This window comes from Aptenodytes forsteri, unplaced genomic scaffold (genome assembly GCF_000699145.1).
Source record: "Aptenodytes forsteri isolate BGI_AS27 unplaced genomic scaffold, ASM69914v1 Scaffold241, whole genome shotgun sequence".
NCBI classification, from domain to species: domain Eukaryota; kingdom Metazoa; phylum Chordata; class Aves; order Sphenisciformes; family Spheniscidae; genus Aptenodytes; species Aptenodytes forsteri.
The window spans coordinates 3,722,987-3,740,737 of record NW_008795252.1 but is presented as its reverse complement, the minus strand read 5'-3'; the positions used below and the strand labels follow the sequence as shown (position 1 = coordinate 3,740,737).

The 17,751-nt window shown below is 42.4% G+C and overlaps 1 protein-coding gene across 1 annotated transcript in view; it reads right to left on the bottom strand.

Moving 5' to 3' along the window:
* Window positions 1-4,145: 4,145 nt before the first annotated feature.
* The window catches only part of PTPRO (protein tyrosine phosphatase, receptor type O), a 145,310-nt gene continuing 131,704 nt past the window's right edge, over window positions 4,146-17,751 (bottom strand). The window contains 6 exon segments of the mRNA XM_009278985.2: window positions 4,146-5,664; window positions 6,796-6,916; window positions 9,276-9,411; window positions 12,481-12,635; window positions 14,102-14,224; window positions 15,400-15,534. Of these exon segments, the coding sequence (XP_009277260.2) occupies window positions 6,812-6,916; window positions 9,276-9,411; window positions 12,481-12,635; window positions 14,102-14,224; window positions 15,400-15,534 (654 nt within the window). The 3' untranslated portion in view covers window positions 4,146-5,664; window positions 6,796-6,811.

Below are 17,751 nucleotides of genomic sequence, written 5' to 3'. Positions count from 1 at the left end.
TTTGGAGATACTTGGGAGGAAAACAGGAAACCCCTTCCATATACTTAAGGGATAAGCAGAATAATCTGGGCGTGTGGGGGTTGGTTGGTTGGTTTCTGTGGTTTTTTATTGTTTTTAAATTAACTACTAATGACTTAACCCAGTACAACGCGAGTTGTATTTTACCCTTTACCTTTGCTGAACTAGACGTTACGATTTCTGCGTTACAGTCTGTGAAATCTGAGCGGCATTAAGGCAGATATTTCCCTTTTTGCTGGAGTTTCCTTGATGGTTTAAGGTGCTGCAGGGAGCTTCACCCCTCTGCTGCAGTTTTTGAATTTTCAGCTTGTTGACGGTTATGAGAAATCAAAAGGAGATCTCATTTGGGGTTCATCAAATGAAAATAAAATGTTTTCTTCAAAATTTTCAGTGTCTTAAATGAAAACAGTGGTAAAATGCAGTGTTACATTCAAAATGTTTTCTTTAGGATTTGAGCAGTGAGGATTTTGGTGTTTACACTAATATTTTAGAAAGATGTGATAACACGAATAGTGTCTTTGAAAAGGAAACAAAAGTTTTTTAAATGTCAAAAAGTGCCTTATTAGATGCGGGAAAAAGTCATGTTTGATAACATAGGAACTACTTTACTATTTTTCTGCCATCGAGTCTGCCTTTTTAACTGGGTGGAGGGAGGGAGTTTTAGCAGCGTATGTTCACTCAGCAGTTTTATGCTTTCTAAGCACATACCTTTTAACATCAGCAAGGCACTTCTTCCCACGCCTTTAGTCTGCTTGTTCCCTTGGGACGCCATGGGGAGAGAAAACCACTGTGAAACCTCACATTTAATTCGTAAAGAACGCTTCTAACCAATATTGATGCATGGAATGGTTTACTTACCGTCTAGCAATTCAAATGTTAAACAGTGCTTTGCTCAGACAAATTGTGATCTATAAATGAGATTTTTATACATACTTCTATTGCTCCAAAGCATTGTGCTATATAAAAGTTGGTGGGTTTTGGGGGGGCTGGGAAATAAGTGCAGACTTCTGCATTATTGATGTGTGTGGAAATCAATGGTTTATGGGGAAGTAGATACCCAAAATGATAGCATATTCTGAAATGTGCAGAGCTCCCAGTGACTTTGAGTGTATTCATCAGTGTTTGTGAAACTCTGAAGGTGTCCCTGGAAGTGCTTTGCTGGACAGTAACGTCAGTACTTTGCTAATTTATCCAAGGGAACAATTGGAAACTCATGAATAACTAGTATGATGTGGATTAAGTTGTTCTAATTAGGAAACCTGTAACTAGCATTTTTTTTTTTTTTTTTTTTAATTGTGAGAATTGAAGGCATTTTGAGTTTTCAGGTTTTTAGGACATTTTAATTTGGGAACCTGTTAATAGGCGGTTTTTTTTTTTTTTTTTAATTGTGAGAATTGAAGGCATTTTGAGTTTTCAGGTTTTTAGGACATATACAGAAGCATGATATAGCTTGAATACCAGACCTCTGTTCAAGCAGGTATCTCCACTGATTTTTCTGGGCTGCATCTCATGAATAAGGGAAACGTGATTATGAATGGGAATGTTTCTGGCCAAGCCACCATTTTATAGGAGCCCAGTTTTTCTGTGATGTTTTTCCTCAACTGTGAAGTCTGTCTAGTGTCTAAAACACGAAACAAGCAGCCCTGTCTAAGGATCAAGTCTGACTTATCAAGAGTATTTGAGAGACTATTTCTGTGCTCAGCCTCCCGCCTTCACATACAAGCAACAGCATTATGTATGTGGAGTGCAAACGAGGGAATTTTTAAGCGTGCATTGGGTTCTGTGTTTAAATATTGCACCACCGTCTTGAATTTTTACTGCCGCTAGGTTAAGCTTTAGCTACTAAGTGCCTGTTGAGCTGCCTTTGGCTCTTCGGTATCTTTCTTCAGTTTCTTCTGAAGAAACACAGAACCTTCAGTGCTTGGGTTGCAACTTTGGCCCTTTACTACTTCCTCAGCATCCAGACCAAAACCAGTATCAGGATATAAGCCTATGCTTCTTGATAATATTTGTAGATTAAAAGAGGCGATAAAAGAAAATGGGGAGACTTCCTAGATGCTTCCTAGCCACCGCTGCTGCCTGTGACAGCAGCAGCAAAGCTCAAACCCTCCCCCTCCCATCCATTTCAACAGCACTAACAACCTTATCTTCTCACAAGAAATGGCTGAAAGCAACAGCTTTGCCTGCCTGAATGAAACTACTGTTTTCATACAAGCCCTTCAAAAAGTTAGGAGCGGGAGGGAGGTGGTGTGACTCGGTGGTTAATGAACTGAACGAGGAGGGAGGGAAGGGCCATTTTTTGTGCGTAAGGTTATGATGCTGAACGTTTGACAAGGGGCAACTTTGTCTTCTTTAGGGGCAGGAAAAAACCCTGTAAAATGACGTAAAGAACAAGTCAGGCTTCCCAACCTGTTCTTAATCCTTGTGTGAGGATGGAAGGAAACAGTTCTGAAGACCCAAGTATGTCAGGGCTCACTGCACAGGGCATGCTAGGAGAGACAGCACTTTCACACATGGCTCTAAAAACTTCTTAGCTCTTCTAAGACGTGTCCTTAGGTTTACTTGTTTGTTCCTCCCATGGCAGCATGCACAGCATGAGGCAACAAGAAGAAAAGCTGCCCTAGTTTCGATTAATGGTCACTTACTGTGCAGAGCTGCTTTTACATGCATCTGGGTCAGCAGATACTGTAAGAGAGCAGATCAATATAGAGCATCTATGGTATCAGCAGAGCTATAGACATGAAACCCATAATTCAAAAAAACTATTACAAAACCTGAAGCTTCAGACAGCTTTACAGCTGCGGCGACTTGAGAGTTTTATTTTGATAGATGCTGGGAGCCATATCAATGTGCAGCATGAGTCCAAACCATTGTTCATTTGGACTTGCTTTCAAGGAGCGTGACAAGGTAAAACCAAAAGTATGACATGTCAGTTCAGGCTAAAAGGCTCTGCATGAGCCTTCTGAACCACAATGTCTCCCAGACTCTTTCATTGCTTTACTTATGTCTTGAACTCTGGGAGTGATGGTTTCCGCTGGCATCCCAACACACCCAGTTATGCAGTTTTGCATACCAGATGGGGTAGGAAAAGGTATTTTTCTGAAGGAGTTTTCATTGTAATTGATTTTGTGATTAAGTAGCTATTAAAGGAAAAATACACACCTGTTACTGTGCAAATGGAATAATTTTTTGACACGCATTCAACAACTGTCGAGCAAATTCAGGCTATTCAGGCACTATCATTTGTAACAATGCGATTTTGGCATCTTTGCAGCAATCGTGTACCTTGTCACGTTCAGCCAAGCTTCTGTTACAGCCACCTCACACTGTGATATTTTGTGTGCACGTGAATGTTTTAAAAGTAACCTGCTTACCCTGGTCTATGATACAGAATAACTGTAGACTCAATGAGCCATGGCCAGCAGGAGGGAGGAGGCAGTAGATGAGAAAGGAAGAACATTTGTGGGGGGGTTTTTTTTATGCCCCTGCTAGTTCTCTAGAGTGATGTGAACATATTTTATGAGTAAACATATAATGAAACTCTGAAATATATTAAAAAAAAAAGCATGAAGGCAAGGTCTGAATGGTCAAGTGTTCATTTATAATTGTCTTCTGTTCAAATTAGGCCAGACAAATCTTTGCTGTTCCTACTGAAACAGCAAGCCCTCCAGCTGAGGCGCACTGATGAAATAAGAGAGAAACGTGCACCATTGAAGCCCTTCTTGTTAGCAGTCTGCTCCCTGAAGACAGGGCTCTCTGCCCTTTTGCATCCATCTCTATGCATCTGATTTAGAGAAATAGCATCTCTGCTTTAGGACTGGGTTTAGTGGAAACTCTGGAAATAGTATTAGATGCATAGAAAGAGAAGGGGGGGCAATTCATATCATACCCATTTAATAATCAGAGGTAGAGTCCTGTTTCTTCAGTACCCTTCACAAGGACCTGTTTTATTTGGGAGATTACGTTAAGTCTATGCAATTTTGCATAATATATATGGGATAGTTTGAAGGAAGTTTTCCATTGTAACCAATACAATGATGCAGTAGATGTTAAAGGAATATACACCTATTTACCTGCTAGTGGAATAACTCTTTGGAAGAAAAAAAAACAAAATGTCATCTGAAGGAGGTTATCAGGCTCCTGCAAGTAGCTGAGCTACCAAACTACACCCTGGTACCCTGACAGGAGATAGCAGGCCCCGGGGTGAATGAATAAAAAGCATTATGCATGTGCATTTGCTGTTTTGCTGATAGTGACTTCTTCACAGGTAAGCAATCCAGTGTGTTTACTTTCAGTTCAAGTTTGTTTTGTTTACATTGAGTACCATTGCTGCTAACTTCCAATGAGGTGACACAAAGCAACAGGTTACAAAAATGCTATCAACATCCATTCTGACAGCATCCATGTCACAATACACAATGATGTACCGGAATTATACAAAGACAAAAAAAAATATATATATAGCTAATTATTCTGACTAGAACTGAAACTGACAGCAAAAAAGAAAAGAGCCCCCCGCCCTGACCCCGAAGCCCCTGCAGGAATCCATACTGATGCTTCGGCAGCCTCGTAGCAATAAAGCGATAACCAGCCCTTCACATGCCAAAACCTTGTTTTTGTAACATCGTGAATTCCTGGCTCGGAGAAATAGTTACATCCATTAAAGCACTTTTTTTTCTTTTTTCTTTCCACCCGCCAACCTGAATCAGCTTCATGTTTTTACACAGGGTTAATACTTATTAAAAATAATAAACTAATGAGGGGTATAGGCACCATAGACTGCTCGGACAGTTAAATGCTATAGTAATGGAGTCTAAGATATCCCAGCTTGAAACTCAGCTGCCCTTTGATTAGATTCATCTAAAACAAGAGCCTGATCAGTGGCGTTACTGAAAAGGTTGGCGAAAAGAGCAATCCTTCTGCTTAATTAGTAGTAGCGCAGTCAAGAACCGAAACCACCCCATCTCTCAGTGTCGGCTGCCTGCTTCAGCTTCAGGCTTCATGGTTTGGATTTCTGCTCGTCAGTCCGTTCCTCGGGTCTTGTGCTCCCCCCAGACCCCACGTACATCAGTGCTGTAGGAAACAGTCAAATCCATGTACCCAGCAACCCCCACCCCCCCTTTTCACAATCTCCAGATTTCTTCATGTATGTTCATGCCTCGCTATTCTCTAATGAGGTATTATTAGATACTAACAATGCCTGCTCTCCTATGGACGTTAGCACAGACCAGTGACACATGAAGAAAGCTCTTCAGTCAACCATTAAAAAAATATTGCACTTACTTTAACCTTAAGCCCAACCTGCACAGAAAAAAAGATATTAAAAAATTAACCAAAAGTACCAAACAAAAACCCAACACTCTGGAGCAATCTGTTTTATGCACATATAGTGTCTTTTCCTTCATGTTGTTTAGTTGAATTTGGTCCAGTATTTTAAAAAAAGTCCAGAAATTAAACAGTTCGAAAGACACCGCAGGCTCGTTAAGGCTTTGTCTCCCCAGTGCTTCAGAAAGTTAAAAGTTTCTTTCTTTTATTGTCCGTGTACTGCAAAGCAGTGGTCTCTCATGGCAGAACAACTGGCCGTTCAAGCCATCAAAATAAAAAAAATCAGAAGCAAGGGAAGATGGGTGTGCTTCATGGTCTCACCTGGAACCAAACAAACAGAATGCTTTAGAAATAAAAAAGGAAATAAATACAGTTCTTGGCATTTATTTTTATCAGCCCTCTATACAGGCTGGGACTGCAGCCCACCAGTACAAGCAGCTGGGCTCTGGGACTCAGATTGGACGGTAAACTACCTGAATATTAGGAAAAGAAGTGAGGTAAATTGGCGTTCGTTTCACGGGCAGGGGAATGACATACGCAGAGGCTAATAAAGGCGCATGCGCAACACCACAGACACACAGCGGAGACGGCTGGTGTCAGTGCCCACAGTCCAGCTCTCCACCAGCTATTTGAGAAGCCAGTTTGTAGCTTCCTGCTTCACCCAAAAGCAAATATTAAGGTTACGGCTGCGTTATTACTGCCACCTAATGAACTAAGCTCATTAGCTTAAACAGGAGTGACGTACGTCCTCGCAGCTTGTCCCCACCAGCAAACCTCTTGGCAGGTCAGAGCCATGTGTTTTACTCTGCAGCTGGGGACTGGGCTGGGCTGGTTGCGTGCAACAGGTCAGGCGCTGGGGCTCAGTGGAAAGGCAAGATGGTGCTTCGCCTATGCTAACAGCGATAGTTCCAGTTTGAGACCCTGCCTGTTCCCTGGTTCTAGATTTATGAAAAAAATTCCCCAGTGTTTCACGTCAGAGCTTTTTGGTTACCATCTCGCCCTCCAGCAGGCTCCGTTGCCACAACAGCAGTGCTGGCAGAGCATCCCCAAACCTTTGCTGGCCTTGGTAACCTGGCAGTTGGTAAGTGACTTGAGAATGGCTGAAGATTAAGTCCTCCCCTCCTTTAAGCTTTGTAAGGAGTGTTAGGACAAGTGGCGGGGAATGGTTAGATGGCTCACTCAGGATTTCTGGATTCTCTTTTTCTTCGAGCGATGAGTGAGCCAATATACTCTTACAGCGCATGGAAAGTATAGCGGATTATTTACTGCGAGAGGCTAGAGGGATTTTCCGCGCACTCTCCATGTGCGCATCTCCTCAGAGGGGGATGAGGCCCGGAAAGCTCCAAACCACCAGCAAAGCTCCTGGAGCAAACATCCATGATACTGGTTGCTGCCAAGTAGCCGGGATTTGAGGCTGTGGGCATGGCGCAGGGCCGGGATTGCCTGACTTACCACCTGTGACTCTGAACTAGGACTTGCTGACGTTCTCATATATGACATCGCTGATGCAGAACTGCTGCTTCTTCTTTTGCCACATCAGTTGCACACACTGGTGAATAAAAATGTATTGTTCCTGGAAGAAAAGACCAAATGAGTGGGCATTTTTGCACCTCAGAAAGCAGGACAAAAACCTGAAGAGTGAAACAGTTTGATAGTTCACAGTAACAGCCTGCACAGCTTCGCCATCTCTCCCTCCTCAGCCCCTCGCAATGTTGTCAGCTCCCAAAATAATAGCCTGCAATTCTTATAGATAGCAGCTGGGGAAGCACGAAATCCACCTGAGCTGCCCCGGCATCATAATCATTTATTAAGAACCTGAATGATGATGGGAGATGAGAATAGAATAGAATAGAATAGAATAGAATAGAATAGAATAGAATAGAATAGAATAGAATAGAATAGTTCAGCTGGATCTGAGCTAAAGTGGGTCTACTTTATATTGCCTGAAAATGGATTAATTCCCAGAAAGATACCTGAATGCTTTATGTACAACAAATTGCATCCATGCCACATACGCACCTGAAATATTTTAATGAACTTCATGTTCCTTTGTGCTTGACTTCTTTACCAATAAAAAGCTGAAACCTGATTTTGTTCACAGAGCAGTTAATTATTTGGGGGGGTATCAACCTCTGTGCAAATGACACTGTAAGTAAGTCAGGACAATCACATGCACCATTATGTTTGTGAACAGGTTTTTGTGCAACAAGACTGTGGTTATCTTTGGTTTTGGTTTTGGTTATGGACTGGCTTTTCTAAGCATTATTATAATACGGATTAAACACTGTAATTCAATTTGGAATAACCTTAATTGATGACTTCTAGATTTCAAAGAGAGAGAAGGCGAACCCTGATGAGTCCTTACACTAAGCTTTATGTGCACTAGGCACAGGGAGCAAGTGGATCTCAGGCAAAAACAACTGTCCCAAAACCCGAGATTTCAGCCCCTGTCCCCAGTGGTCTGCTGATGCCAGGAGATATCAATATGAATTTGAAGCATGTTTCAGACCACAGAATTTCCTCACACCCACTAATTTGGAATGACTTGTTTCAATTCAGGGTATTCTCCAATCTAACCCCCCTTTTTGGGCCTGTGCCATTTGTTTTTTTAAACTGCTCAGCAAGACACTGCCAAGTTTCCAGTGTACGAGGCAACATGAACCCAGGTGAGCTGTGTGTGGTTTCAGATTTTTCAAGGAAGCCTTTGGGTGGCCTCTGCACCTGGGTGCCAGTGCCACCTAGTGACCTCTGCGGCCAGGCTTGGCCACTGCCTGGAGTAGCAGGAACTCAGCGACCACCAAAGCCCAGCCCTTGACATCAGCTCCAGGCAGGCAATGAGTTAGTACATGAAAAAAAAACATTAAAAAAAAAAAAAAAAATCACATCACCTCTGGAGCGGTAACACAGTTGCAGCTGAAATCAACCATCAGGATTTGTTTCTCTGGTGTTTACATAAGGATCTGCCTTTGCATACAGTGAATTGTGATGAAAAGTGGTAGTTTGACGGGAATGATCCAGAATGGTCTGAGAATAATGACCTTTTTTCATTTCTAGACGCTAGTTGTTGTCACTGCAGGTTTTCCTCCTCCTCTCCTCACCCTGCTTAATCTTCTTTGCTTTGCTCTGGATTCAACAATCCTTGGCAACAAAGTCTCTGCCAGACCTACCCTGCAAACAGTGATGGTGGCACTTCCAACTGTACGGAGGTTGCCAGCTTATACTGTGTCTAACCAGTGAAGAGTACAACAGGTGTGAAATCTTTCCCTCATTAGCAGAAGAACTGGGAAGATTTCAGAGGCATAAAAACATCTGCTTTGGAAAAAGAGTTTGTGATTTTTTTTCCATTATATATTCTGACAATATGACTATTCTTCTGACATTTGCCTTAAAAACAGAAAAAGAACTACCCAGTGATTTTTGGGCAGGGAGAGGGGCAAGGAGGGTGCCTGGCAGACTCACAATCCTTTTGTCTGGTTTGCTTGTTGTTTGTATGACTATTGTGTGACTGAGTTCCTATGCTTGGCCAGATGATGATACCTTCTTGAACAAGCGTGAATGGCTGTCCAATACTGATATCATTTCATGAGCAATTAATCCCCTCAGCAAGCCCAATTCTTTTCAAAATGGTTTGAAAATTTCATATGTTAATCTCTTCTAATGCATTTTTTCCATATTAATTTCACAGAAGGTGAGAATAACTCATCTCCTCTGGAAGACATCAGTGAGATTGCAGATATATTATCAGACCCACCTATGCGGCCGATTAAGAATGTGACAATATTACAATGAAGCTGAAAACTTAATTGTATCTATTCATAGCTATTTTGTCAAGTGTTCAGGGGGAACAACAGTCGTTGGACATGAATACGCTACAGAGAGGTTTGAAATAGATCCGATGATACATTCACAATGTTGAAGTGAACTGATCTTACCTCTGTCTGCACCATGGACATTCTGTAGGACCGCATGTCAGACACCAGGCCCAATATATCTACGAACTCATGATCACGGATGTGCTGTAAGAGCCGATCCAGGGCTATGAAGGTTCCTGTTCGTCCCACTCCGGCACTGCAACACACAGAGACATGCATTTCATTTCAGGCTTTTCTGATGGGTGTGCTGGTTTTGGCTGGGATAGAGTTAATTTTCTTCACAGTAGCTAGTATGGGGCTATGTTTTGGATTTGTGCTGGAAACAGTGTTGGTAACACAGGGATGTTTTCCTTACTGCTGAGCAGTGCTTACAGAGAGTCAAGGCCTTTTCTGCTTCTCACACCACCCCACCAGCGAGTAGGCTGGGGGTGCACAAGAAGTTGGGAGGGGACACAGCCGGGACAGCTGACCCCAACTGACCAAAGGGATATTCCATACCATATGACGTCATGCTCAGCATATACAGCTGGGGGAAGAAGAAGGATGAGGGGGGACGTTCGGAGTGATGGCGTTTGTCTTCCCAAGTAACCGTTACACGTGATGGAGTCCTGCTTTCCTGGAGATGGCTGAACGCCTGCCTGCCGATGGGAAGTGGTGAATGAATTCCTTGTTTTGCTTTGCTTGCATGAGCTGTTAAACTGTCTTTATTTCATGAGTTTTCTCACTTTTACCCTTCCGATTCTATCCCACATCCCACCCGGGGGGAGTGAGTGAGTGGCTGTGTGGTGCTTAGTTGCTGGCTGGGGTTAAACCACGACATGGGGGGACACAGGAAAATCATTGGTACTGCAAAAAGCAGGTGTCCTGCAGCTGCGATAATCAGATGTAGCTAATCTGAGGTCAGACAGGGTGGTTAATCTGTAGGATTTAATGCCATGCAACCCTTCATCCATTGTTTAGGCAGAACGTATGGAGTGGATGGCTTTGCAATTATTTCACCTTCCTATACTCCTCTTAATGCCCTCACATGCAGAATGTGCATGCACACCCTCATCCACCCTTAGCTGTCTGCTCTTCCTGCTTTCACTGCTCCCCTCAAAGATTTCATGAGACATCTCTAACTACAGGGGCTGTAGCCATAACTGCAGAGACCTGCTTGGCAGTGATTGCTGCACAGAGGCAGCTGGGGTTGAACCTACACAATTCAGCTCCACAGCTCTCCACTCTGTAAAGCTCTCGGCTTTGCAAAGGCACTGCACTACTGCAGTTCATCCTCAAAGGACGAACCACCCAGAAGAGTCTACACTCCAGGACTTCTGCCTTGGGAACATGAGACAGAAATAGTCAGCAACCACTCGGCTGACAAATCTTCATCCCCCCAGAAAGGGAAGCTTAGTGACTAGAAAAAAGACACGCTGTTTTGATTTAGAGATTCTTATGTGCATATGATTCTTTGCATTGTGATTTCACATGTACCATTTTAGTCTGATTTCATTATGAGTGTGGCTTTAGAGGTTTTATAGAGTTTCAAATAGCATCCCAACACCATACCTACTACTAAGGCTAGAAGTGTGTGTCTCAGCAGAAGTTCCTTCTGCTGTCTGTCATATTTTTCAGAAAAACCTTGAAAGTATTTGCAATAAAGTTTAACAGTTCATCCAACACAGTTCAACATAACTGTCACGAAACAGGTTTGGTTTGGTTTTGCTTGTGTTTAACAAAAGTGTCAATATCTCAAATGAGATGAATACAACGGAACTTCCGATCTATTTATTTGACAGATTCATTAATTGATAAATTCATTCTGTGCCTTCTTTAACGATTGAGAACAATTGCTGTTGATCAATACATTCTTTCTCCCTCCCTTCCACTAATTTCATAGCATTGCTACTTTTAATCTATGTGGTCTAAGACATACAGTCTACTCTAAAAACACTATCTGAAATATCTATCTATCTCTGCTGCTAGAAGCATCCTAATTAAAAAGAAAACACTACAGTTGTTAGCTCTCTGATACTTGCTTCTATTCCTTCCCAGAACAATTAAGTGGTATATAAGGGATTTGATTTCACAGCGCTACATATAAATCTCTTCCCTGGCTTACTAGCACCTTTCTTGATATTAGCACTCCCCGAACAATATCCCCTATGAACTTCTCCATTAAGTTACAGGGGAGAGCTGCACAATTTGCTGCTTTTACAAATGCTGCTGTTGTTTTGCATTCCAGTAGAACACTTAAGTGCCTTATCTGGAAACTAGCAATGATATTGCTAGAAAAGACTGTTTTCTGGGAAGGAGCTCTAGAAAGCGTGCAAAGTGGTGGCAAGAGAGAGTCAGTGCTGACCATCACATCAACACCAGGAAAGACAGCGCTGGAGGGTGCTGACCTATTGTGCAGCAGCATAACTGCTGCCTCTGGAGTGGGGGATGTAGGGTTGGCTGAGATTAATCTCATCAAGCCTTGGCTTCCATTAGGAGTGTGTCACCAAAATGCACATGTATGCACCCATTGCAACCCATCTATTTACGTATTTCTGAGAAACCTGTTGTGAGTAGCTCTCACACTAGGAGCCACAAAGAGGTTTGAAGTCAGTTGGGAGGGTTGTATCAGGAACCAATCTGGTATGATATCATCACTAACATGGCAGCTGCCCCCAGAGAGGCCAAGTAAGTGAGCAATTTAATAAAAGACCAGATGATGCACAAGAGATAATCTGATAGTATTATAAAACAATGTTCCTCCCAAAAAAAGAAAAAACCCATATAACTGTTGCCATGGGATACTGGTATTACTGCTAGCACAGGATAGCGCTCTTCATGTCACCTCCCAAATATACCGAAAGCCAAGTGACCAGAGGAGGAGGATCTGCGCAGAGACACACTTCTGCAGGGCAGCAACATGCTGCGGCAGGTTGCTGGCTGGATCACACCATCCATATTGTGACGATGTGGAAATGAGAGAGCAGGGGCAGGCTCTGAGCTGGTGTAAATCAGGATCGCCTGCTGCGCCTCCTGAAGCCATCTGTTTATAACATCCAAAGAGCTCACTCTACTCCAGAAAGCAGTGCCTTCATGTCTATGGCTGCAGGCTGAAATCTCAGCCCCGCTATAGTCAAAGAGGGGGACTAATCCTTTACCCTTAACACCAAAGAGAACAATCTCCAGCTAACAGGTGAGCAGAGCCCCACAATCTCTCCTTCCAATGGTTTTGCAACCTATTTAACAAGTTACATCCTTTAGTTCCCCATTTCCTTGAAGCATTTACCTGCAGTGTATGATCATGGGGCCTTTACTCTTTGCTGATTTCTGCCTGACCATCTGTACAAACTGGAGGATGCTTTCGGCAGCGTTGGTCGTGGGGACACCATGATCTGGCCAGGCAGTGTAGTTAAAATGCATCACGTCTTGCACCTCATCAGCCTAATGGGAAAAGCAGAACAGCAGCATGTTCACAGGAGTTTTAACAGTGCAGTCACGCTCAGTCAGACTGAGGGGTTTTTGTCATTTTGTGGTTGGGGTTTTTTTTTCCCCAAATACAGCCTAAGAAAGTAAAGTCAGCCAAAAAAGTGGCAAAGAATTTACATGCTGTTTGATTAAAAAGGGGAGGGGGTATCAGGCCATCATTATCAAAAAGGCGTGAACTCTTGTTTCTGGGTTTGGGATTTGTGTTTTGCTTTTTTTCCTCGTGGTGGTTTGATTTGATTTTGCTTTTAAATCCAGGATTGTTGCATTTTTCAAGTTTAGGCTTTCTTCCTCTTTCTATTCCGTTCCCTCTCCTTTTCTCGTTTTGCCGCAGATAAAGAACAACGCTGTTGGCAAACAATCAAGACTGGACTCCTGAGAGTTTTTCTTTTCAAGTTTCAAAGAAAAAAAAATACCAAAAGGGAAGAAAAAATCATTATGGGGCAAAGGAAATATTTAGAAAAATACCTGTTATTATAAAAAAGGTTTCTAATGCTAAAAACTAGTGGCTTTAGGTGAAATAGGATCCTCAACACAATTAATTTTGTCTTTGAGACTTAAAGGAACTCAAAACACGGGGAGGGATGCAATTCAGTAACCTCTCTCCAGTCACAGGCAACAGCAGATCCTTAGGCAAAGGATATTAAAAAATAAGATCAGTGCAAAAGACCCTGAAGCAGCTGCCCTGGGTTTGGTAAAGGACAGTTTACCTGAACTGCAAACTGCAGTCTCGTCATTATTTTCAACTGATGCCAGCAACCCAACACATCGTGTTTTATGCATTTGCACTCCTAGGCTGCACCCTGTGCACACTTTGTAACGCAGTGAGGCATGGCTGAGTAGGACTAAGGTCCTGGGCCAATGCTGACGTGCCAGTGCACGGCTTTTTCACGTCCCCTCCATATCTCTAACCTTTCCTTCACAAGCTGGTGCAGAAAACAAAGCTGGAAAGAAATGCTTGAAAAGCTGAACAGCTTTAATTTGGAAATCGCATGCTCTCACGTGTGTTTCAATACTTTATAGGAATATGTGAATATTGCAGAACTGCCCTTTTGAAAAATATTTTCAATTTCTACACTGGTATTTTCAAGTTTTTAATAGCTTATAGCAAGAAGATGTGCCTGAGATAAAGAAAAGAAGTTTACACATTTGTTGTCGCTAATTATTGGCACCACAGAAACGTCCGGAAGTCTGGTACTACTTTTGTTTCAGTCTTGCACTTTGCTGAGAAATTCACAGAGACGACAATTTTAAGGGAAAGTTTTGTGATCTAGCCATTTGCCTGTGTGGAGTGCAGGTAAGGCCATCAATCTTTCTCTTAGGCATTTTTCACCAAATGCTAGAAATGGACAAAAGTTAAAGAAAAGGCTGGACCAAAATTACTCCCACTCTTTTAGTAGGGCCATGCAAAATGTTTCACTTACATAGCTAATTCGGAAATTCCTATAAACCCAGTCTGTGTGCTCCTCCTCAGAAAGCATCTCCACTGTGATGTCCCCATATGCAACAGGATCTTCCGTAAAAGGCCAGTAATGATCACATTTCACCTGAGAGGGAAATAAATGCATACCTATTTGTATTTACAGAAATATATGTATATGCATATATAAAAAAGCACAATCAAAAGTATACTGAATCTCAGTTTTAGAAATGTCTACAGCACTGTTTACTTGATGCCGCAATAAAAGGTAATATATCCTGCAGTGACTTTCAGCCTGATCATTCCTATTTGTGTAACTGTGGACATAATCTATAAATCGGTTTTCTGAAGGGTAGCATTAGTATAGCAAAGAATGGAAATACATAGCGTCTTTGTAGATTGTTACTTTTCCTCATAGAATAGGTCTAAAAGGAACAAAGCATGGGGAACAATATACATATAAAAAAATATATTCCAAATATTTCAATTATAATGTCAAGGAAATGTAAAGCATAATACTTGTATTTTATTATTATTTAAACCTAAAAACGCAGGATCACAGAATGGTTGAGGTTGGAAAGGACCTCTGGAGGTCATCTTGTCCAGCCCCCCCCGCTCAAGCAGGGCCACCTAGAGCAGGCTGCTCAGGACCATGTCCAGACGGCTTTTGAATATCTCCAGGGATGGAGGCTCCATAACCTCTGGGCAACGTGTGCCAGTGCTCAGTCACCCTCACTGCCTGATTTCAGATGGAAATTAATGTGTTTTAATTTTTGCCCATTGCCTCTTGTCCTGTCACTGGGCACCACTGAGGGGTCCCTTGTCACCGTTCCCTCCCCTCAGGTATTTATACATAGTGACAAGATCCCCTGAGCCTTCTCTTTTCCAGGCTGAGTCGAACGTGTGCCAGTGCTCAGTCACCCTCACTGCCTGATTTCAGATGGAAATTAATGTGTTTTAATTTTTGCCCATTGCCTCTTGTCCTGTCACTGGGCACCACTGAGGTGTCCCTTGTCACCGTTCCCTCCCCTCAGGTATTTATACATAGTGACAAGATCCCCTGAGCCTTCTCTTTTCCAGGCTGAGTCGTCCCAGTTCTCTCAGCCTCTCCTCATGTGAAAGATGCTCCAGTCCCTTAATCATCCTGAAATGCCTGCCCATAAGTGAATGAAGTGCCATTCCAGGTCTGGTTATGATGCTGCCTCATGATCAGAAAACAATACAAAGAAATTCACTCACCAGAAAATAAATACGTTTTCAGAGTAGTTTCTTTTATACTATGTGCAAGATTTTGTTACATACCCTTCTTTTCTCATTACACTGAGTGAGCATAACAATAATTTGAGATTTTTGCTGGAGAACCATCTTCCAAAAATCATTCCTAGTTTCTGGCAGTGGTCCTTGGGTTGCAATGTATTCCTGGGGTGAATTATAACCCTAAGAAACAAAAAGGTGCTGTTTACCAACATGATTACTGCTTCAGAACACATATTTTTCTCTGGCATACGTATTTTTTAGCCTGCTCAAGTTCAATTTGTACTTTTAAAAGTGATTTCCAATATAAAGAAACTACTTCATGATTTTTTTGTATTTATTTTGAGATTACAACTTTTGCCAGTTTTTGATGCTCCCAAAGTGTAAGCAATCTAGAATGAAGGACAGAAGATGAAGCTGTTACTATACAAAACCTTTGCCCAGAAAGCAGGAAAGGCAACATTTAAAAAACAACTAATGAGAATCCTAAATCAAAGTTCCAGCTTCTTCCAGGTTTCATAATTTAAGGGTTTGTTTAGTTATAGACATAAAACCAATTACAGACGCTTAGCCTGCTCATCCCAAGCAGTGCCTGTGGTGATTTTCAGTCACTGATGTAAATGGAAGGTAGCAATGAACAGGATTATATGCACGTGTTTATGTCATAAGGACTTAAATTAGTAAAATATTAATTAGAATTCTGCTTAAAATAATAGAGAACATGCTGAGTCAACACCCTTAACAGATTATCATTGCTATGTTTTATTGAAGCTCAGATGCTTTATATCCATGTATTCCTTCTCCTATCCCTATCAACACCCTTTTAGATGGAAAGACTCCTTCCCCTCTCCAAAACCAAAAGACCATTACAAAGACTATAATAAAAGATCCACAGAATGGCCATTTTGGCATCTGCTATAACCATATTTGCTGAGATGGTATCATCAAAACCGCATTTGGAAAGTTATTTGATATTCCTAATAAAAGGAAAAGATATATCCAACACACAGCATGATCCCATGTAAATTGGGCAATTTCTGTGCCACCACAGTATGCAGACACTAAAAATATTAGTGATTTGGGAGCACTTTCCATAAACGCCTTCCTCCAGACATCTCTCGAAGTCAGCTCAATCTGAGTTTTTGCACTACACAGAATTTGCTGGTTTTTTGTCTGCATGGGCTACGTCTGATCTAAGTGTCAAATCTCTATTATCACAGAGACACAGGTCACCACTAGTATCTGTGTTTGGAGGCAGGTACGCAGTGGAGAAGCAATCATCAGGAAAAGCCAAACATTAAGATGACATGTCTGTCCCAGTTTCTGTGGTCAGCATTATGCTATAAGTAGAACTAAAGAGACGTAAACTATAAAAAGCAGAACTGAGCAATCCGAAAAGGACTGCTACATAAAACCCTATTATCCATAATCCCATGTCATAGAAGTTTCCTGAGTTGTGAGCGATGCTTTTCAACGCTGGAACATTTTTCTTTCTTGATTCACTGCAAGCTCAGGCACTTGCAGCTTGAGTGTTTACGTTCATGCCCTTGACGCACAGAAATTAAGTACAGGCAACGTGCTCAGCAGTACATGCATGGGCAATGCCACAGTGGCAGAGAAGTGGTTTCACTGACTCGTCTGAGGGCTCCTCCCTTTTCCATAATGCTGACTCAGCTCTCTCCAGCACAGCCAAGGCCAGCTCTGTCTTCTGTTCACGGCAAGGGTGCAGCAGTGCTCACCTGTCTATGGTCCCCAAGTGAAAGGTCTTTTTCTAAATGGACGCCGTAGTGTACTGCCTCCTCTCCATGCAGAGCAACCCAGTGGACGTTGCTCTCCGTAACACAGCTTACACTGAGCCACAGCAAGAGGATAACAGAGGCGCAAACCTTTGCGGCAGTGGCAGGGATAAGCCTAAGTGACTGCACAAGCTCGGGCGAGAGTGGAAAGAGCTGATGAGGTTTTTAGCCTCCCTCCCCAGCGTCAAACTGTTTGACTACAGCTCTGTGTATACTTCAATTATCCTAAAACTCTGGGTGCTACTCCCTGGTAAATGGCTGCTCTATGCCAGGCAGAGGGAGGCACGCTGGGAGCACCAGAGATGAGGCAGGAAGCAGAAGGTCTGGGCTGTGTGCATTCTGCCAGTTGTGGAGTGTCTGGCTTCATCCTTTTTCCATGTGCTGTAGAAACCTGGAAAAATTTCTTTAAAGTTTCTTATGCTTTTCCTAGCTGTCTTAAAAAGCCAGTGGACCACTTAACATTTCCTCCCCATTTCTCTACCCGTCCAATCTAGGTTTCACAAAGATTCACACACAGCTCACCCAGTGCTACTGTGGCAAAATTTGCCAAAAATCTCCCCCCACTCCTTTCTTCCCTTTTTTTTTTTTTTTTTGGTGGTGGTTC